The 19,684-nt window shown below is 41.5% G+C and overlaps 1 protein-coding gene across 5 annotated transcripts in view; it reads right to left on the bottom strand.

The window, feature by feature from the left end:
* Positions 1–34: 34 nt before the first annotated feature.
* Positions 35–19,684, bottom strand: part of DDX11 (DEAD/H-box helicase 11) — a 36,234-nt gene continuing 16,584 nt past the window's right edge. For 2 of the 5 annotated variants that reach the window (XM_074269302.1, XM_074269300.1), the window contains exons 7-27: positions 18,764–18,871; positions 18,537–18,624; positions 15,614–15,819; positions 14,645–14,797; positions 13,013–13,059; positions 12,584–12,663; positions 12,052–12,096; positions 11,877–11,944; positions 9,146–9,184; positions 8,667–8,790; positions 8,423–8,557; positions 7,950–8,062; positions 7,354–7,426; positions 6,824–6,927; positions 3,569–3,718; positions 3,035–3,103; positions 2,710–2,810; positions 2,048–2,132; positions 1,567–1,630; positions 1,242–1,396; positions 35–1,136 (exon numbers count right to left, since the gene is read on the bottom strand). In XM_074269302.1, the coding sequence (XP_074125403.1) occupies positions 1,107–1,136; positions 1,242–1,396; positions 1,567–1,630; positions 2,048–2,132; positions 2,710–2,810; positions 3,035–3,103; positions 3,569–3,718; positions 6,824–6,927; positions 7,354–7,426; positions 7,950–8,062; positions 8,423–8,557; positions 8,667–8,790; positions 9,146–9,184; positions 11,877–11,944; positions 12,052–12,096; positions 12,584–12,663; positions 13,013–13,059; positions 14,645–14,797; positions 15,614–15,819; positions 18,537–18,624; positions 18,764–18,871 (2,037 nt within the window). In that variant the 3' untranslated portion in view covers positions 35–1,106. The remainder of the gene's footprint in view (positions 1,137–1,241; positions 1,397–1,566; positions 1,631–2,047; positions 2,133–2,709; positions 2,811–3,034; positions 3,104–3,568; positions 3,719–6,823; positions 6,928–7,353; positions 7,427–7,949; positions 8,063–8,422; positions 8,558–8,666; positions 8,791–9,145; positions 9,185–11,876; positions 11,945–12,051; positions 12,097–12,583; positions 12,664–13,012; positions 13,060–14,644; positions 14,798–15,613; positions 15,820–18,536; positions 18,625–18,763; positions 18,872–19,684) is intronic. The other 3 variants (XM_074269303.1, XM_074269304.1, XM_074269301.1) reach the window with 3 other exon arrangements.

Here is a 19,684-nt window from a genome sequence, read left to right as displayed (position 1 = left end):
ATTGAGATTAAAATGAACATGAATCACAGAAGCATGAACCAAATGTGCTTTTTAATTAAGGCACTGTAACAATGTTAATCCACGACAGGAAAAGTAAGCCCCACCTTTCACCATTCTTGGAGAAGATGAGGTCCTTTTCTTTGGGGCATGGATAAGTAGTAAAGGGAAGCTTGAGATATCCACACAACAAAGACATAGGAGTGGACGTAGTGTTGTTTAAAATAGCCATACTGGGAGCCCAATAACCCTTAATATATAAAGGCTATTTTCAATGAAAGGAGGCAATTGTGATTGCCACTGGCTTTGAAAGGGGAACTGGAACCAAGCCAACTATATGAAACTATGCACCTTTAAACCCTGGCCCCTTTTCAGGAGGCAGGGAAGTGAGGTGATGTCTGGGGAGCAAACGTAGTGAATGTACAGGCTAAGATTTTTGTGAGAGAAAAAGACTAAATGGACTCAAAAGGGAGGTGGTGGGTAGATGGCAGGAGGCTGGAGCTAAATCTCTTCATAAATCCTCAAAAAATATATTACACAAAGATGTGCTTCAGGAGAAATTTGTGTGTGGGTTCACCATTATGACTATCTAGTGACAGCTTCATCTTCGGTCTGGACGGTGTTTCACAACAAAGCAGCAGGAAGGGAGGCAAGAACTACCCAGTAAAACCAACTGCAAAAAAAAAAAAAAAAAAAATCCCTTTTCCAATGTTTCCTCCAAATAACAAACTTTTCTACTTTTACTCAAATGAAATTGAGCTCACATCTTTCTCATGCCATTAACTTCTCAGCCATTTGAGAGCCAGTCTAGAGCTGCAAAACAAAACCTACAACACTACCCCACTAACTTCAACTCTGTCTTTTGCTCCCAATCCAAGCTTCTCTTCTAACTTCTACCTTTAAGGAGGTAGGTCCTGCAAGTCTTGCTGTCCAGTTTTTTCCACTAACATGAAACGGTCCTGTAAGCCTTCACACCAGAGGACAGGCCAAGAAGAACAGGGGCTAGATCCCACCCTTATCCATCTGTGTTTTGTCACAGTCACAACTCCTGTAGATGAACGAACAAATGTAGGAGGCTTAGGCGTGGAGCAGGGAGCGATGCTCATCTATCAGGAAGGATCAGATTTCTCCCGGTGAAACTGGAAAAACATACCAAAAGTCTTTCAGAATCCTTTGTTCTAGTCAAGGATTATAGGGAGAGAAGAAAGGGAATAGGCTGGAGAATGGGAAGAGCCAAGACTTACCTTTCGCAATGTAGCAAAGGCTGGGCCAAATGCACTTTTGACTTCCACTTGGTCTCGGATCCAGCCAGGCAACTTGGCCAGAATGGATGGGCGGGAATAACGTTGGTCTAGGAGCAGGATGCTGGCAAAGTCCTGCCGATGCCGGATGGCTCGTCCTGGGTTGGGCAGAAGCCAGGGCTCAGAGCAGAGAAAATTCAAAAACTTTGCAGACTCATCAGTCTTTATCATTCCAAACCACCACCCTCATATAAGTAAGGCTGAATTCCTCCCACCCTTGTTTCCTTTACTACCCCTGCTAACTACCCAGGATGCAAGTGGGGCTCACCTATGGATTGATTGACAGCTTTCATACACAGGTTTTCCATCAAGGATTTCCCTGGGTTATTGGGCTGGGGAAATGAAGAAGAAGTTATCAGTACTAGTTTTAAACAAGGAACCATAGCAGGCTATAGATACCATTTGCTTCAGTATCCCTAAGACAAATGACATTCCCATAAACTAAGACTACAAAACAGCTCAAGATCCCCGTGTGACCCCGTGACAATTAGAGCTTCAAGGTGACACCACAGGGGTCATGGCTGGCTGTAAAGCATAGAGATGGTGGTTAAGACCCCCTTTTCATTTCAAGATAATCTTGCCCAGGTTTACAGAACTTCACTAGTTCTGGAGACAATTATGAACAGCCCACCTCTTGACATTCAGCACAATCTCATAATCCCACAACCCCATCCAGCCCCAAACACGATGAATTTGGGAAGGACTTGAACTTGGGGAAAGAATTCCTGACAATGACAAAAGGCACTCACGAGAGTCTGGTCCAGGTATGCCATCTTCTCCTGCAGCTCCAGGGATTTAATGTTGGGGTAGGGCATGCCTACCATAACCACACACCTTCCGAGGAATTAGACCAAGCACTTTAAAGTTTGCCAAGCAATGTACACCATACACCTTACATTTGCATATTACATACACTTTACATTTCCCTATTTACAGATGGGGAAAGCAGCCTGGCGAGGTTAAGTGACTCGCACAGGACCAGAAAACAAGTAAATGTCAGAGGGAGAGTGAGAATAGGAACCTCCTGAATCAAAGTCCCCCTGTCCCACGTGCTAGGCTATGTGAAGGAAGCTCTCTGCCTGGTTCTTAAAACCTTAAATGAGGAAGGATCCAACTAACATTCTTCCCTGACAGTGCCTCCTGCTAAGTTATACTTAGCCACCTACCCTGGTCTCCTGGGGACTGAATGCAGACAGCCACACCTAGGCCAGTTTGCATCCTTCATACTGTCTTATCCAAGCTCACTATCTTAGACCTATCCAGCACCTGTGGACAATTTTAGGTAAAAGGGAGTCAGTGTCACTGGGCTTAAAGATTTTGTTGCCAGCCACAATCACCGGACCATGCACCTGGGTTCTCAGCTCTGGGAGGGCAGGGGAGAAGGAAGAGGGGAACCAAAGCTCACGCTTACCGCCCTAAGTCATCAGAGAAGTTGATCCCTTCACTCATCTTCCCTCCAACCACTGAAAGGAGAAGGGCCCCAGTCATCACACCTTTCACTTGGCTGCATCGCTGAAAAAAAGCATTCCAGATCAAGAAGCTGCTTAATTAGATATTATTTCAATAAAACAATCAAAAAAGAATGTATTAAATGATTACTATGTTCCAGGCATCATGGGACACAGGCACAGAGTCCCTGTGTGAAAGGGACTTGAATGTTACCCATAATGAACTATTATGGGGCACTTATACATCCACATTACTTTGCCCTACAGTTTTGCAACTGCACTTCTTACCTTAATGCACTTAGAGTACTTGGTCAGCACCTGTTCCACCTGATTTGCTCGGTTAGGTTCCTGAAATATCTGGAACAAATTATAATATAAAATAATATAATATAAAATAATATAATATAATAAATATAATATAATAAATATAATATAATATAATATAATATAATATAATATAATATAATATAATATAATATAATATAATATAATATAATATAATATATTATAAATGACATCAAGAAGATCTGAAAGATCATAGGAATCCTAGGCCTATATTCTAAATAACACTTTATTGGTGTTATTCACCCTCATGGGTCAATGATCTTTTGGACTACATAGCTGCTTCCAGGGAAATTACAGACCAGAATGACAAGAAAGTGAATAGAACGGCTGAGGAGCTAAAAAGAAAGTAGTCTTAGGGAATGGAACGGAATACTAATTCAAGATTGGAAACAGAGGTCTGGTATTTGGAAGCATCCCTGGGGAAGGTCATGTCCTGGGTGGAGATTTTGCTTTAGCTCTGGGGACAGACAGGCTCACCTTCTTCTTTACAGCCAGACGAGTCAGCAGCCCACTTTGCTTCCAGTGTGCTTGTACTTTGTGCAGGTAGTCATAGGAGGAAAAAAAGCAGACCAGGCCCCCAGGAACCACATTGCAGAGATTGCAGAGGATGCGGCCAACTTCATCCATCTGAAGAGAAAAGCAAGTTCCCTTCAATAGCCCACGGCTGCATGAGGCACTGTCCAAGCCAGGACTCTCAACTAATAGACCAAAACCATTAATTACATCTAAAGACATCTGGGAGTCAGTGAGGGAAAATGTGGAAGAACCATCCTGGTGCCAAGAAGCACATGCTCCTAAATGGTGCTTTTTAGTAAATGGTTAAATAACTTTAAAAATACTGACCAAGACACAACATGTTTGAAATATGCTGTTGATAGAAACGCTAGCCTCGGCAATAAGAGCCGAGAAAGAGATTCAAGGAATTAGAGTAGGAAATGAGGAAATTAAACTGTCACTTTTTGCAGATGACATGATGGTATACTTAGAGAACCCCAAAGACTCTGCCAAAAAGCTACTAGAAATAATTCAAAATTTCAGCAAAGTGGCAGGATACAAAATAAATCCACATAAATCCTCGGCATTTTTATATATCACTAACAAAATGCAACAGCAAGAGATACAAAGAGAAATTCCATTCCAAACAAATGTTGAGAGTATAAAGTATTTGGGAATCCATCTACCAAAGAAAAGTCAGGAATTATACGAGAAAAATTACAAAACACTTGCCACAAAAATAAAATCAGATTTAAATAATTGGAAAGACATTCAGTGCTCTTGGATAGGCCGAGCGAATATAATAAAGATGACAATACTCCCCAAACTAATCTATTTATTTAGTGCTATACCAATCAGACTCCCAAGAAACTACTTCAATGACCTAGAAAAAATAACAACAAAATTCATATGGAAGAATAAAAGGTCGAGAATTGCAAGGGAACTAATGAAAAAAAAGTCAGAGGAAGGTGGTCTAAGTGTACCTGATCTAAAGCTATATTATATAGCAGCAGTCACCAAAACCATTTGGTATTGGATAAGAAATAGACCGGTAGATCAGTGGAACAGATTAGATACAAAGGACAAAAAAGGGTACAGCAACCTAATCTTTGACAAACCCAAAGATACCTACATTAGGGATAAAAATTCATTATTCGGTAAAAACTGTTGGGAAAACTGGAAATTAGTATGGCAGAAATTAGATATGGATCCACACTTAACACCATATACCAAGATAAGATCAAAATGGGTCCATGATTTAGGCATAAAGAGGGAGATCATAAATAGATTAGAGGAACAGAGGATAATCTACCTCTCAGACTTGTGGAGGAGGAAGGAATTTATGACCAGAGGAGAACTAGAGATCATTATTGATCACAAAATAGAAGATTTTGATTACATCAAACTAAAAAGTTTCTGTACAAATAATACTAATGCAAACAAGATTAGAAGGGAAGTAACAAATTGGGAAAATATTTTTAAAAACAAAGGTTCCGACAAAGGTCTCATTTCCAAAATATATAGAGAACTGACCCTAATTTATAAGAAACCAAACCATTCTCCAATTGATAAATGATCAAAGGATATGAACAGACAATTCTCAGAGGAAGAAATTGAAACTATATCCACTCACATGAAAGAGTGTTCCAAATCACTACTGATCAGAGAAATGAAAATTAAGACCACTCTGAGATATCATTACACACCTGTCAGATTGGCTAAGATGACAGGAACAAATAATGATGAATGTTGGAGGGGATGTGGGGAAACTGGGACACTAATACATTGCTGGTGGAGTTGCGAAAGAATCCAGCCATTCTGGAGAGCAATCTGGAATTATGCCCAAAAAGCTATCAAACTGTGCATACCCTTTGACCCAGCAGCGCTACTACTGGGATTATATCCCAAAGAAATACTAAAGAGCTGAAAGGGACCTGTATGTGCCAAAATGTTTGTGGCAGCTCTTTTTGTTGTAGCTAGAAACTGGAAGATGAATGGATGTCCATCAGTTGGAGAATGGTTGGGTAAATTGTGGTATATGAAGGTTATGGAATATTATTGCTCGGTAAGAAATGACCAACGGGAGGAATATAGAGAGGCCTGGAGAGACTTAAATCAACTGATGCTGAGTGAAATGAGCAGAACCAGAAGATCACTGTACACTTCAACAACAATACTGTATGAGGATGTATTCTGATGGAAGTGGAAATCTTCAACATAAAGAAGATCCAACTCACTTCCAGTTGATCAATGATGGACAGAGGTAGCTACACCCAGAGAAGAAACACTGGGAGGGGAATGAAAATTGTTAGAACTAATATCTGTCTGCCAAGGTTGCATATACCTTCGGATTCTAATGTTTATTGTGCAACAAGAAAATGATATTCGCACACATGTATTGTACCTAGACTATATTGTAACACATGTAAAATGTACGGGATTGCCTGTCATCGGGGGGAGGGAATAGAGGGAGGGGGGGGTAATTTGGAAAAATGAATACAAGGGATAATATTATAAAAATATATATATAATAAAAAATTTAAAAAAAAAAAAAAAAGAAATATGCTGTTGAGTCTTCTCCTACTCCACCTTTATTTGCTTTGGATCTTCCAGCAATCATCAAACCAGATATTAGATAGAGTATTAGATACCTCTCAATTTTAATGTGTCAAAGGAGGCAGAAAGAGCAGGGTTTGAAGACAGCTTTATCACTTTCCTCATTAAAAAAACCCCAAACTTATTTGGGTTTTAGAATTTTGGATTTCTTTAAAAGAAAGAGAGAGGAAAAGGTCTCCTCCCATTCCTTCTGCATTTGGTGCACATCATCAGTCTACTTGAACAATAGAAAGACTCAATGCCTGCCCCTAAAAGATAAATAAAATTCTAAACTGTGTTCCTTCTTGAGGCTATGTGGCATAGTGGAGACAGGGCTGGGTCTGGAAACAGGAAATCCTGAGTTCAAATATGGTCTTAGCACTAGTGCCACTTAAACTTCTATTTGCCTCAGTTTCTTCAACTGCAGAATGGGGATAAAAACAGCAACTGTCTTATAGGATTGTTTTGAGAATCAAATTAAATAACATTTGCAAAAATCACTTAGCGCAGTGACTGGGTATATAAATTAGTAATATATGAATATTTATTCCCTTCATCCTCTCCCTTTCTTGGATCAAAATAGTTTCCACTCTCCCCACTTCACAATAATTTTTCTCCTACAACAAGCAGACCAGTACTGACCATCTGAGGCAGCTCTCTCTTCTGATAGATGAATTCCAACTGCTGATTAGAGGGCCCACTGCAAAGGACAATGGGTAGAATGTTGTCTGGTGGGATTACATGGCCTGATGAAAAACCAGAAATAAAGACTGAAATGAAGACCAAAACTATAGCTAGAGGCAGAACTTATATAAAAAATTATCCTTGTTCTTCCAAAGGCATTTTGAAATAGCAACATGAAAGGATAGGCCCTTCTCTTCTAGGGGAACATTCAAATATATGAACTAAGAAAAAATGGATGGAAAAGAGAAAGATGGAAGCATGGGCCTTAGCATAACTGGGAGCAAGCCAAGGAAAAAATCACTTGTGCTTAATGCAGTTAGGGTAAGGTCAAAATTTTTAAATTCTATCATAGCTAGATCTGGGAAGTAAAATATGATAAAGGACCCTGAATTAGAGCCCTCAAACTGTACCATATCAAAATGTAAAGACAAGGTCAATGGGTAAATGCCTTTCAGTATGCCCCATCCTGGACATGAACACTTATTTACCACAGGAAAACTCAACCACTCGCTCTGTTCCAACTCCAGCACATTCTAGCAACTGTTCCCGAAAATCAGCCACCTAAATAAAAACCAAGAAACAAAAAGCCACTGACCAATGGCAGACAATGGGGACAGGAGAAAGAACAATGAGGCTGGACTGCATGGATTGGTCATGGAAGGAGAGTAGAAATGTGCGTGGAGGTGGGAGAGGGGAACCTGGGGAGAATCGAAAGATCATCTAGTCCAACCCTAGCATTTTGAATATTAGGAAAGAGATGCAAAGAGCAATATGCCCCAAGATACTGTGCTAGTAAAAAGAAGACCCAAAAGTTGAACCTAACTCCTCTGACTTTACTGGGGAAAAGAAACTGAACATGGTGAGGAGAGAAGGGCAGCGTGCAGGTAATGCACAAAAACAAACAAGGGATTTCTCAGGCACAAAGCCAGGGTCCACAGGCTACTGAGGCACACACCGCAGGCAGGTGCTAACAAGCCAAGGGGCGTGATGAAGGGCAGGGGCGCCACATCAGTCTGGCTCTGACCACCCTTTCCCAGGCACAGGAGTGCCAGGGGAGTGAGCGAGAGTTCCCCCCAGGCCTTACTGGCTGCATGGTGCCCCCAGCGATGATCATGGCCCGACATTCCTTTACCACCTGGGCAAAGTGCACAGAGGGATTCAGGAGGAGAAACCGGAGGCTGCTCTGACTGAGGCTGCCTAGAGGAAGGAGATGGCAGACAGCGTCTGAGAACACGAGGAGCTCAGCCTACAGAGGCCCACTCCTCCGTGAGCAACAAAGCTGGACAGGAGCACCGCAGATGCTGTCCCACTATAAGGGCTAAGAGGCATGGCAATCACCGCCGCCTGGCTCCTGATCCAGCCTCTGTGACCCTGGTGAGACAACTGCCCTACACTCCCTTTCCTCAGCTGTCTGAGGAGGGAGCAGCTCCCTCCATGTACCCCTGGGAGAGCTCTGATGCTCCCCTGCAGTTCCCTGGCCCAGGTGGCTCCTGACCGTGAATATGGTGCCAGCTCCGCACAGAGGCACTCACTACAGAGCTCCACGCACGGGCTCACCTTGTCTGCTCACAATCACCCTGCCGTCCTCGTTGGCGGTGGTGAGGGCTGCAAGGAAGCCTTCAATCTGCATCAATGGAGAGCCCAGCTGTGGTGGGCTGCCCTCACCCTCTCCAGGAGCAGATGAAGGAGCTGCTGCAACACAGAAAGGATGAGCCCACAGTGGAGAAGGAAAAATTTACCTGAAGCTGTCAGATATCCCTTCTGCCCTAGGACCTGGAGGCTGTCTTCTTCTCCCCCTTACCTAACTCACCTCCAGGCCCAGGCTTAAGGCTCTGCAAGAAGTGCTGGAAACCAGTCAACTTGGATTGTTCTTTAGAAGGTGGAAGGAGAGAGATGCCACCATATTCCGTAGCGAACCCAAACAGCTGTATTGGGGCAAAATGCAAATAAGATGCCCATTTTACAAATCAAGAAGCAGAGGCTCGGGAAAGGTCAATAAATAAACTGCATGAGACTGTATCACTAGGAAGTGACAGAACCAGTCTTAGGACTCCAAGTATAACAACTTTACAGGTGGTTGCTTTATTTAAAAAGGAAGGATGGGTGGGTAGATGGAAGACTATCTATAAAACCTTCTGAATGGAAACAGTTTCAATTTATATTTCCAAAGGACCAACAAGATACTAATTAGTCAGGGAAGTGAACACCATTTCCTTACATCCCAAATCTGTCCTGTAAAGTCCATCTAAATTGGAAGATGTCTGAAGACAGAATATTTACCTTTCTGCTGACCATGCTCTTTTCAAAATACCGCTGTACCTGCAGAAACAAGGAATCTAAAGTCTTATTTTAGCCAGGAAATTCAACTTTTTATGTCAAAATGTTCCCAGAGTTAGATGACAAATGATAAAACAGATTATCTTCTGCTTACTTCAGTGAAGGTTCAACCCAGAAGGGAAACAGCCAATGATTGAAAAAGTAAAAAAGAAAACACCAATGTAATCATCAAATTGATTAGTCAATTCACCTTCTCACACTAAATCTCCCAAGCCAAACAGCATACTTCTTCTCTTCAGGAACATCTCTACAGAGGGGTAGGTACCAAGGGTTCCATACATACCAAGCTTTAATGAAAGTGTCAACATCACAATCCTAGGACTTAATATGCCTGTTAGTTGGATTTATACATGTAGAATACTCTTGTTTCTTTGCTTTTTAGAAATGAACTCTCACCTTTTCTATCCTCAATTTTCTTCCTATTGACTATCATAATTTACTTCAATAAATATTCTATACCTACCACTGCAAGGCACCTTAGATATAATGTAAGGGACACAAATACAGCAGTAACTCACATAAGAGAGGACATTAAGTGCCACAAATAATACAAAGTACTATATAAGGAGTTCCAAGGAATTCATAAGTCATTTCCACCTGGAGAGCTCAGGAAAGAGTGCTTCGAAGGAAAAAACTTTAGAACTGGGTCTTATAGGATGTGTTGGAAAATTATAACTACCAATGAAATCCAGGACACTGAAAATAGAAGGAACTGCTTCTGGAAAGATGTAGATATGATAAAAACACAGGGTAAGGAGCTAAGTTTAAGGAAAACATACAGAATGAAGTTAGCAAAGGATAAGGCTGGAAAGGAACAAAATCAAATTGTGATAGATCCCACACACCAAAATACAGAGTTTGAACTTTAATGATAGAAACCGGAAGCTATTCAAGGCTTTTGATCAAAGGAAGTATATTTTAGGAGGATGTATCTTACAGAAGTATGTAGAAGAATTAGAATACAGGCTAAAAATTTCTAGTCAAGACAAATTGCAGATAATATGGATAAAGTAGAAAAAGACAAATAACCAGACAAGATCTTTGATCTCATAGAATTGGATATTGTTTACATCCAATTCCTGGCCTGCTCAACTTGTATCTTATCTACGTGTTCTCCAACTCATCACAGAGTTTACCAAATCTACTAGAGGAAAATTCTTAAAGGATATTAAAACTGTCTAGTTGACACCTTTTATTCTTGTTCTTCTTTAAAATTCTTCAATGCTAGAATCTAAGATTTCTTCAGACTACTGCTTTCAAGAAACTGGGATTACTTTATATAGACAGCCAGAACTCTATAAGTACTAGGGAAGAGGTTCACCCCCAAAGGCATGTGGGCTCAAGGGCATGGCTCATGGAAGTTTTCCAGCACATTAACAAAGGTGAGTCACAGAATCTGGAACCTGCAGCTATGTCACCCTGACCCCAAACCAAGGCCAGGAACTTACAAAGTTCAGGTTAGAAAATAATCAGATCATTTGCTACACAGTAAACACAATCAGATTTTCTCAGGTAAATGGAAATAATGGGACTTCAAGATTCCATTCATAAGGTGGCAATAGTATAGATGGGTACTTTTGTTTTTTACTTTCTTCATATATAATTTAAGATATAAATGATTCAAATAGGAAGAGTTAGATATGCTGCTCTTGGAAATCATTATTTTAAAAAAATACTCTTTATTCAGGTCAATTCTGAATTAAGTGCAGTTTATTTTAAATATTAAGTTTACAATGAAATAAATTTGGTCTTTGTAATTTAAAAAAAAAAAAAAAAGCCTGTACTGGGATGGTAAGTTTGATATGGAATTCCTTTGCCAAGAAAAAATTTCAAGACATTGTACAAGAAGTATAGAATCATGATATTTCCACATTAGAAAAGACCTCAAAAACCATCTAGTCTAATTCATGGGAATTCCCTCTATAACGGATGGCTCTTAAGAGCTCACTGGACGTCAAGAGAGTGAGAAGACAGAGATGGCTCTGAGGTTTTCAGCCTGGGTGAATATAAAAAAAGGTGCTATCTTTAGCAAAAACAGGGAAACAAGGAGGAATAAATGATTTGGGAATAAATATAAATTTGATTTAGAAATATTGCATTTGAAGCACCAACAAGCTAACTAAGTGGAAATGTCCACGAGAAAACTGCAAATAAGGAACCTGAATAGGAAGAAATCTGAGGCAGTATGGAAACCAGGAAAAAGTGGGTTCACTAGGGTTAAGACAAGAAAAGGTATAGTAGACAACACCTCCGGATGATCCTTTATCAGCATTCTGATCCATTTCAGCAATGGGCTAAGACTTGGCTCACACTAACCATTTTGTTTCAATGGAACCTTCAAATACAGAAGATGCCTTCCTATTTTATTCCATGGGATACACCACAGCCACCTATAATAACAATTTTAGATACTTTGGGCATTCTTGCTTATATATTTTGCATTTGCTGACATGCTACTTTTAAGTGTTCTTCATCCATTTTTAACATATTTATTATGTCTTCTTATCTAGACCATAAACTATTTCAATACAAAATCTCTTCCGGAGAATTTAGGATAATGATTTTTTTGCACATAAGTGAAAACTGATCAAAGTTTCATGAATGACTGAATAGAGTGTCAAAAGATCACAGAAATCCTATAGATGGACACACCTGGCTTATACATAAACTCTACCTTGAATAGATTGATATTGTCAATCTGACTCTGAAACAGGAAGTCATTGATGGTCTTCAGCTCAGTCCCTAAGAACAAAGAAAATGAAGATTCCTAGTATTTCCAAGTTCTGCAGATCTCAGCTTCCAAGTTTTAAAATCCTCTTTATACCCAGTTCAGCTAGTCACATTCTTACCTGTTTGAGAGAGTTTCTGAGTGTTGGGATTCTGTTTCACATTTCCTGAGGGGGAGGAGAGGGTGAAAAATCAAGCCAAGACATAATGAGACTGCTACTCTCCATTGCTCCAATTCACCCAAATGCTCTGTGACAGTAAAGTGAACCAATGCACGTGTGTTCATGCAAAAACATGTATATGTGCATGCATACACACACACAGCCCAGTAAGCCTTGTTCCCTATAGGAACACACAGATTGTTAGTTTTTTTTTTCTTCATTATACAACATTCCTTTAAGGCAGAGAGATAAAGGGGATAATCTTATTTTACAGAGGGACAAGAAGAACTAAAGAACAAACCCTGTGACCACATAATCAATCAATTATAAAGTCAACAGAGCCCAGGAGTCTAAAATGCTTATCTCAAGCATGATGTGGCCTATATGATGAGGGAACATGTCATGATAGATTAAAAAAAAAAAAAAAAAAAAAAAAAAAGGATTAGCTGCTTTAGAAAGTTAGTAAATTAGATGAGGCTAGAATGTCTCTTACCACCCAAAACAGTCACAAATCTCTCCAGCAAATATAAAATTTGTTTGATGTACATCAGGTTCTTAGCCTTCAGAAGTTTCCTATAAAAAAGCCAATGAACATCAAGTACCCTTAAAATAATGCACCCATATTCCCAGTCCTACTTCTCTAGTTCCTCAGTAAATTCCTTTTGTCTGAAGCTTCTACAAATGGACAATCCCACAGAAAGAGCTGACCCCCATTATTTAAGACCTTAATCAGTAGATTAATAATGAGATGAACTATAAGTCTGTGACGGGACTCATTCCACTTATTAACTCAGTAAAGGTTCTGCTCCAAAGATGTATGAGAGAAAATATACCTAAAAGTCTTTCAGCTTATGGAAGCTAAGACTTAGGAGAAGCCCAAGTCTTCGTATAATCTCCATTTATATCTCAGGAAGAAGCTCACCTGTATCGCTCCATGTATTGGGACAGCTGAGAGTGAGCCTGGCAGAGCTAGGAGTGAACAGAGAAAATGGCTGTGAAAGAAGGACCTGGTTCAAGGCTGAGGCATTCATAGAAAAGTGAAATTCCCAACCAGGCCTTGAGTATGACAGTCAGGAATTCACATGAGTACAGAAAAGAGAAAAGAAGCACCTGGCCTAGATGCAGGATGGTTCCAAAGCACTTACTCTCTGCCAATGAGCAGGGCACTGGAGGTAACGGGACACTTGGTGTATGACATGGCCAGCTCTGCACGTTAGGAAACTGACTTTGGTAAATAAGTGAACAAAGTGTTAGAAGAGAAGGAATCCGAGGCAGGTCCCCGACAACCAACTACAAGGTTATTTCAATTGCTCAGGCAAGAGACTTCGAGGATGCGAACTTAGGTCGTAGCTGGGGGAAATACAAGAAAGACTCCCTAGAGATAGAAATTACATTGTCGAGAAACGGATTAGTTAAATGAAGTGAGAGGGAAGAAGTGAAGAGTCTCCAGGGCTGCCAGGGAGGCAGAGGGAAGTCTGGAGGAGGCACAAGTTGTTGCAGAAAGAGAACAAGTTGTGTTTTGGACATGCCGAGTTAGAGAGGAATAACAGACATCAAGTTCAAAATGTCAAACATTCAGCTGGTGACACAGGAGCAGAGCTCAGGCCTAGGTGACAATTAAACAGTGGGAGCTGACGTGGCCCAAGGACAGAGAGCAGGGCCTGGAATCAGAAGACCCAAGTGCAAATCTAGCCTTAGACATCTACTATGTGCCGTAAGTTGCCTCAGCTTCCTCAACTATAAAATGGGGATGATGACAATAATAGTACCTGCCTTCCCAGGGTCATGAGGATCAAAAAAAGTAAACACATAAAAGATGCTCAATGAAGCATGTCCCCTTTTATCCCTCCCACCCTCAGTAAGTCCTAAATTAAAGATTGATTACCTGAGATCCAACAAAGACCATTAGTTTTTAGTATTCTTATCATTAAATTATCCCAAACCTACTTATCTATCACATATTGAATATCCCCAATAAAATGTAGTTTCTTGAGGGCAGGAACTTTTTGTTTTGTTTAGTGTTAATATTAATAATAATGCTTGTTGAACTGAGTTAGCTTCAAAATCAGGAATCTGGGACCCAAGAGAACAATAGCCCACCCTGGTAACTTATGCTTGTTCAGGAAAAAAAAGTATGGTGGTCCCCAGAAGAAGAAGACATCCTTCTCTTATGTCAATATTATATGAGATATACAAGGAAATTCTCAGTCAAGATGTCCTCTGTATTCTTCCTGCCACAAAGGTCAAACAAAACATTTTTGCTTGCAATCATGCAACATTTCCTATGTGGTAAGGAAGAATTTAAGAGCTCCCATTATATTATAGAAGAAATAAGAACAAAAAGACATTTTATCTGTGTTATGACCACAGACCAAACAGCTCTAATATTTCTCTGAGTCATAACATGGCTTTAAAAAGGTGGGAGGATTTTATTCAAAATAAATATAATTCAAATATAACATCTCTCTATTTGCCAAATGACTTCCTGCAGCCCCTTCCTCACACTTCTGAGAAAGGCAATACATCCTTATGACATTGCCATTTGCCAACTCACCTGGGAACCATTAACTTCAGCACTGTGGATGTTTGTGATAGAATCAATCAGATTGTGGGCTTCATCAATGATCACCACTTGTCCCTGAAGTTTAATGCCTGCAGCATGGCGGGTAGCTGCATGCAGCAGCATTTGGTAAGGGAGAACCACCAGCTTTGGGTTAGAGAGGTACACATTATATTAGCAGTCAGTAGAATTCACTCAAATACATCAAACTCTAAATTCCTAGGGCCCTAGACAAGCAGGAGAATGAACTAACTTTTTTTTTTCCCCGTATGGAACGCATCCATGTGTATGTATATCTCCTGAGCCCTGTAGCAGTAAAAGCTCTAACTAGGTTAACAATAGAAAATGTGTGAGCAAACAATTTTAAAACTGGTTCTAATTACTAACATTCTATAAGACATCAGAGAAACCACTTAAAACTTTCATTCCTTCAGTTTCCCTACATGCAGAATACTGAAAAATAATAATTCATCTTACTTATCTCTCTGAATATTAAGATACAAGAAGTAGTAATACTGATGCTTCAAAAATGTCTATAAGTATGTAAGGCAAGATTTTAAGTTATTATTTAATAAATATTTTCCTTTCAGAAACAGTGGCTTTTACACAGAAAATAGTTGGACTCCTACTACTACAATGAAGATAGTTAAAGAGCTAGGGATTATGGGTTTTTTTTCCTGTTTCATAGGAAACAGGTTCAGAGAGGAGCCTGTCCATAACCACAATGGTACGCGAGAGTCCAATTCATGTTGACAAAATCTATATCAGTCTGTTTTATTTTGAATTTTCTTCATCAGGAAAACACAATCCAAACCATATGTGACAAACAAGTAGCTGAAAACCAATAGTGAAAACTACATAGGAAAGGCAAGCCCATGGCTATAGGGATCCCTTATGGCCTGGGCTAAAGCCAAAGGCAGCAAAGAGAAAGGAGGAACATACCTCCTCCTCCAGAGAGCTCACCTGGGCTGAAGGAATGGCAAACCGGCTTCCATAGTAGGGGCAGGCTTGAGTCTCCTTCCCCAGCACCACCAGCTGCTCAATGTCTTTCACTTCCATGAGAACCTCATCACGAAGAAACTGCATCTGCTCATAGTTGTAGAAGGGGCAGGAAGTATGAGTCTCTGTTTTCCTTTTCTTTGCCTTTTCTTCGTCTTTATTCTTCTTCTCTAAACAGGGGAAGACAGTAAGGGTAACAAAGGCAGAAAGAGAAGTGGACAATTAAACTTGAAAGAGGAGGCAGGGCTGGCTCTTCTAGGGAAGAACCAGAAGAGCATCCCCAGTCCTTGACTCCCTTGAGACAGGGCCTCAGAGTTCCGGAATGTCCCTGGAGCCAGAGAAAAGCCAACACAAAGAACAGTAAAGATTTCAAAGTCATTCAAAGACTCAATCTGAGGCTGGACTTATTGTACAAAAACCAAACAAAATAGGCATTTTCAAACAGGTGGTGAAAGAGAAAGAGAGGACTATTCAAAAAACACAAATCTCTATTCTTTAAAGTTTGCTTTTGAAGCATATGATAAATTCAACCTGAGGTTTCCAAAGCTATTCTGTGCTTCTTTTCTGGCATTGCTTCTGTTCCTTTTTCTGTAATTTTTTTTTCAACTCTATCTACCCCTTCCCAATCTCTCCTCTCCACTTTCACTGGAAAAAGAAAAAAATTAAGTCTTCTTAACAATTAATCATACAACTCTCACTTCTCAGAAGTGAGCCATTCCACAGTCTATATAAAGTGACAGGGGGACCGTTCTGCACAACTCTACAAAAAGTGGACTGGTTAGCAGACCAGTATATAAAGTGATTTTTATATAATGCAAAATTGCCTGAAGAGATGGGGAAGGGAGATAGGAAAGAGATTATGCACCGACCCATGGAGGGAGCCTGCACCTAGTTCAAGGACAGGTGGGAGCCAAGGACAGAGCAGTAAGAATAGGAGAATTATGGGGATAAGCTGGGGGGGAGGGAGGGGACAAGGGAGTGGGTAGAGCCAGTCACATGGGGGCCTGACTGAGACCTAGAGGAAGACTACCACGGGGTGAGGTGGACACACGGGGAAGGGCAGACACATGGGGGCAATCCACAGAAACAAGTGATATGTGGGGTCCAGGGCAGTCACATGTAACAGAGTGTATAGAAGAAAAACATTGGCCAGACACATGGGCAGGTGGGAAGAGCAAGGTAAAGGTCTTCTCTCTAGGGCCCCACCAGAAGTCTCAAGTGAAGCCCCCAGATTCAGCTAGAAGTAGTCTCCCCTTATGTCTGTTCTTCCGCAGTCACTTGGAGAATAGTTTTTTTAAGACTTTTTTTTTGTGGGGGGAGGGTGGGAGAGAGGGAATGAGAGGCTATGAAGTGCCAAGCCAAGGGGCTTGTGTGTGGGGGGGGGGACAGTGTAGAGTCAAGATCAGAGAGTCAGAGAAGTTTTTTGGGGAATGTGGATTTTTTTCAAAATTATTTACATGAACTTGAATTTGCAATATAAATTTATGTAAAGTAAGACTGTTGAGCCAAATTTGCTGGTCCTATAAGCTCTCATTTTTCTCTATCCTCATCGCCCCTCGGCCTGGCTGCAGCATGGGATGCAGCTCATGGCTCCGTGCTCTGCATTCTCTCTGGATTTTCAGATGCTTTTGCTCTCTCGGCTCTCCTACTTCTCCATGCTTTCTGTGGATTCCTTCTCTCATTCCCACCATGACTGGTGCCCTCCCTCCCATGGCTGCCTCACCACCTCAGTGGGCGATCCTATCAGCATCTATGGCCAGACTGATGTCTCCCAGCCCTAGATTCTCTGCTGGCACCGGCACACCTTTCCAAGAGTCTCTTAGACATCTCAAACTCAACCCAAACTCATGAGCTATCCCCCCAAACTCCCCTCTGGAATCCTCCCATTGTGACTGAAGGCCCCAGCATCCTGCCACTAACCACAGGGGCCTTCAAGACCATTCTCAGCTCCTCACCCTTGCTTGCCCCATATCCAATCTTACAACTCCCACCCCCACATGTCTCTCTCTCTGCTCCACAAACATGGCCACAACCCTATTACAAGCCTTCACCACCTCCCATCTGGGCAACCATAATATCCTTTTTAATTAGTCCCTCAGTGTCACAGCTCTCTTCATTCCAATCCATCATCTACTTGGCTGCCATGATGATTTTTTCCTAAAGCACATAACTGAACATTTCAGACCTCTGCTCAAAGACCTCCAGTGGCTCCCTATTACCTACAGGATCAAATTATAAAGTCCTGTCAAACACACAGAGCTGTCTGCAGCTTGGCCCCTTTTAACCTTATTTCTCCTTCACACATTCTACAATTCAGCAACAAGGGCCTACTCACAAATTCCACTACTTCTACCTTTGCTTTTCCTTCTTCCACATCTGGAATATTCCGTTCCCTTATCTTTGCCTCTTAATTTCCCTTAACATTCAATTCAAATCTCACTTTTGGCAGGAGGCCTTTCCCAATCCCCCTAACCACCAATTCTCTGCACTGCCAGATTAATTTATTGCTATTCTGTACATATACCGTATGCACCCAGTTATTTGCAGACAGACTATCTCCCACCACTGGGATCTGAATTCTCTGAGCCAAGGACTCTGGCATGCAGTAAGTACTTAATAAACGTCTGCTGACTGAATGACCGACTTGGCCCTACCCAGAAGGCAAGGACACTTCCCTGGAGAGGACGCCCTCTGGAGGCCAAGGGCTGTTCTCTGACTGACTTTCCTCTCTGGGGGCTGAGGGAGGTGAGGGTGGCAATGGAGGTGAGGGGTCGCATGGTGAGGCGCCTTCTTTCTGCTCGCCTCGCCTTTCCTCAGGTTCCCACCGTAGAACTGACAAGTCCTTGGTGCCGATGGCCCCCCACGGCGCAGGCTTGGGAAGAATTACCGTGCTTGCTTTTCTGCATCTCCAGACAGCGATCATTGATGAGGGTGGCTGAGCCCAGGCGCTTCACCTCTTCATTCACACAAAGGTTCTACGAGACAGAAGGAGGGGCGCGTGGGCACTCCCGGGCACAGAGGACTGAGGGGGCGTCGGGGAGTTTGGGGAGGCGATTTCCAACATGTGGCAGGGAGGCCGCAGGCTGGGACCCAGGCCGCTCATCTTGCACCCACCTGCCGGGAGCCGAGGGAGACGAGGCGCGTCTCCTTGCCGAAGGGGCTCTTCTGTACCTCGCGCACAAACTGCGTCAGCTGAGAGTGGGTTCGGCTGCAGTAATAAATCTGATTGGAAACAAGGGGTGGATTTCAAACAACTGACTTCGGCACCTCAAGCTGATTTTCCAATCACTGCATCATAGGGCAGGATGCCCAGAGATACAAAGGGAAAACAAAGGAAGCATGGGGTGCCCTCAGAGGAGCAGTGGCTGCAGAGCTGAGGGACCCGAGCTTGAAGCTCTGCCACTTACCAGAGTGACCCTGGGCAGCCACTGACCTCTCAGAGCCTCAACTTTGAGGCCTGCAAAGTGAGGAAGTTCAATTAAATAATGTTCAAAGGTCCTCCTGGGCATCTAAGTAGCACAAGGTAAAGAAAACCTGGAGTCAGGATGACTCCTCTCCCTGAGTTCAAGTCTGACTTCAAATATGCACTAAGTGACCTTGGGCAAATCACTTAACCCTGTTTAATTCAGCTCCTCATCTGTAAAATGATCTGGAAAAGGAAATAGCAAACCACTCCAGTATCTCTGCCAAGAAAATCCTAAATAGGGTCATAATGACATGACTAAACATGACTAAAACAAAACTCCTAAGACTAAAGTTATAATCTTAAAGTTCTATGCCAATCTTTGACAAAAAGTCACTCAGCCATTTTTAATGAAAATAATCCAAATTTGCCTCAATTCAACCTTCAGCCCCAGATGAAATTTAAAGAATTTTAAAAAAGCAAAAGTACCAAATGCATTCTTTAATGACATAATAAAAGTAGTGATTGATAATGAGAAACATAAGCTAAAGATATAAACTTAAATAAATACTGACACAAATGGATCAAAGAACTGTGAAAGAGAATAAGGACATTAGAAAATATTAGAAAGT

Source organism: Sminthopsis crassicaudata, chromosome 5, assembly GCF_048593235.1.
Source record: "Sminthopsis crassicaudata isolate SCR6 chromosome 5, ASM4859323v1, whole genome shotgun sequence".
NCBI lineage: Eukaryota > Metazoa > Chordata > Mammalia > Dasyuromorphia > Dasyuridae > Sminthopsis > Sminthopsis crassicaudata.
The sequence above is the reverse complement of the archived record's forward strand: the minus strand, read 5'-3'. Positions and strand labels throughout refer to the sequence as shown.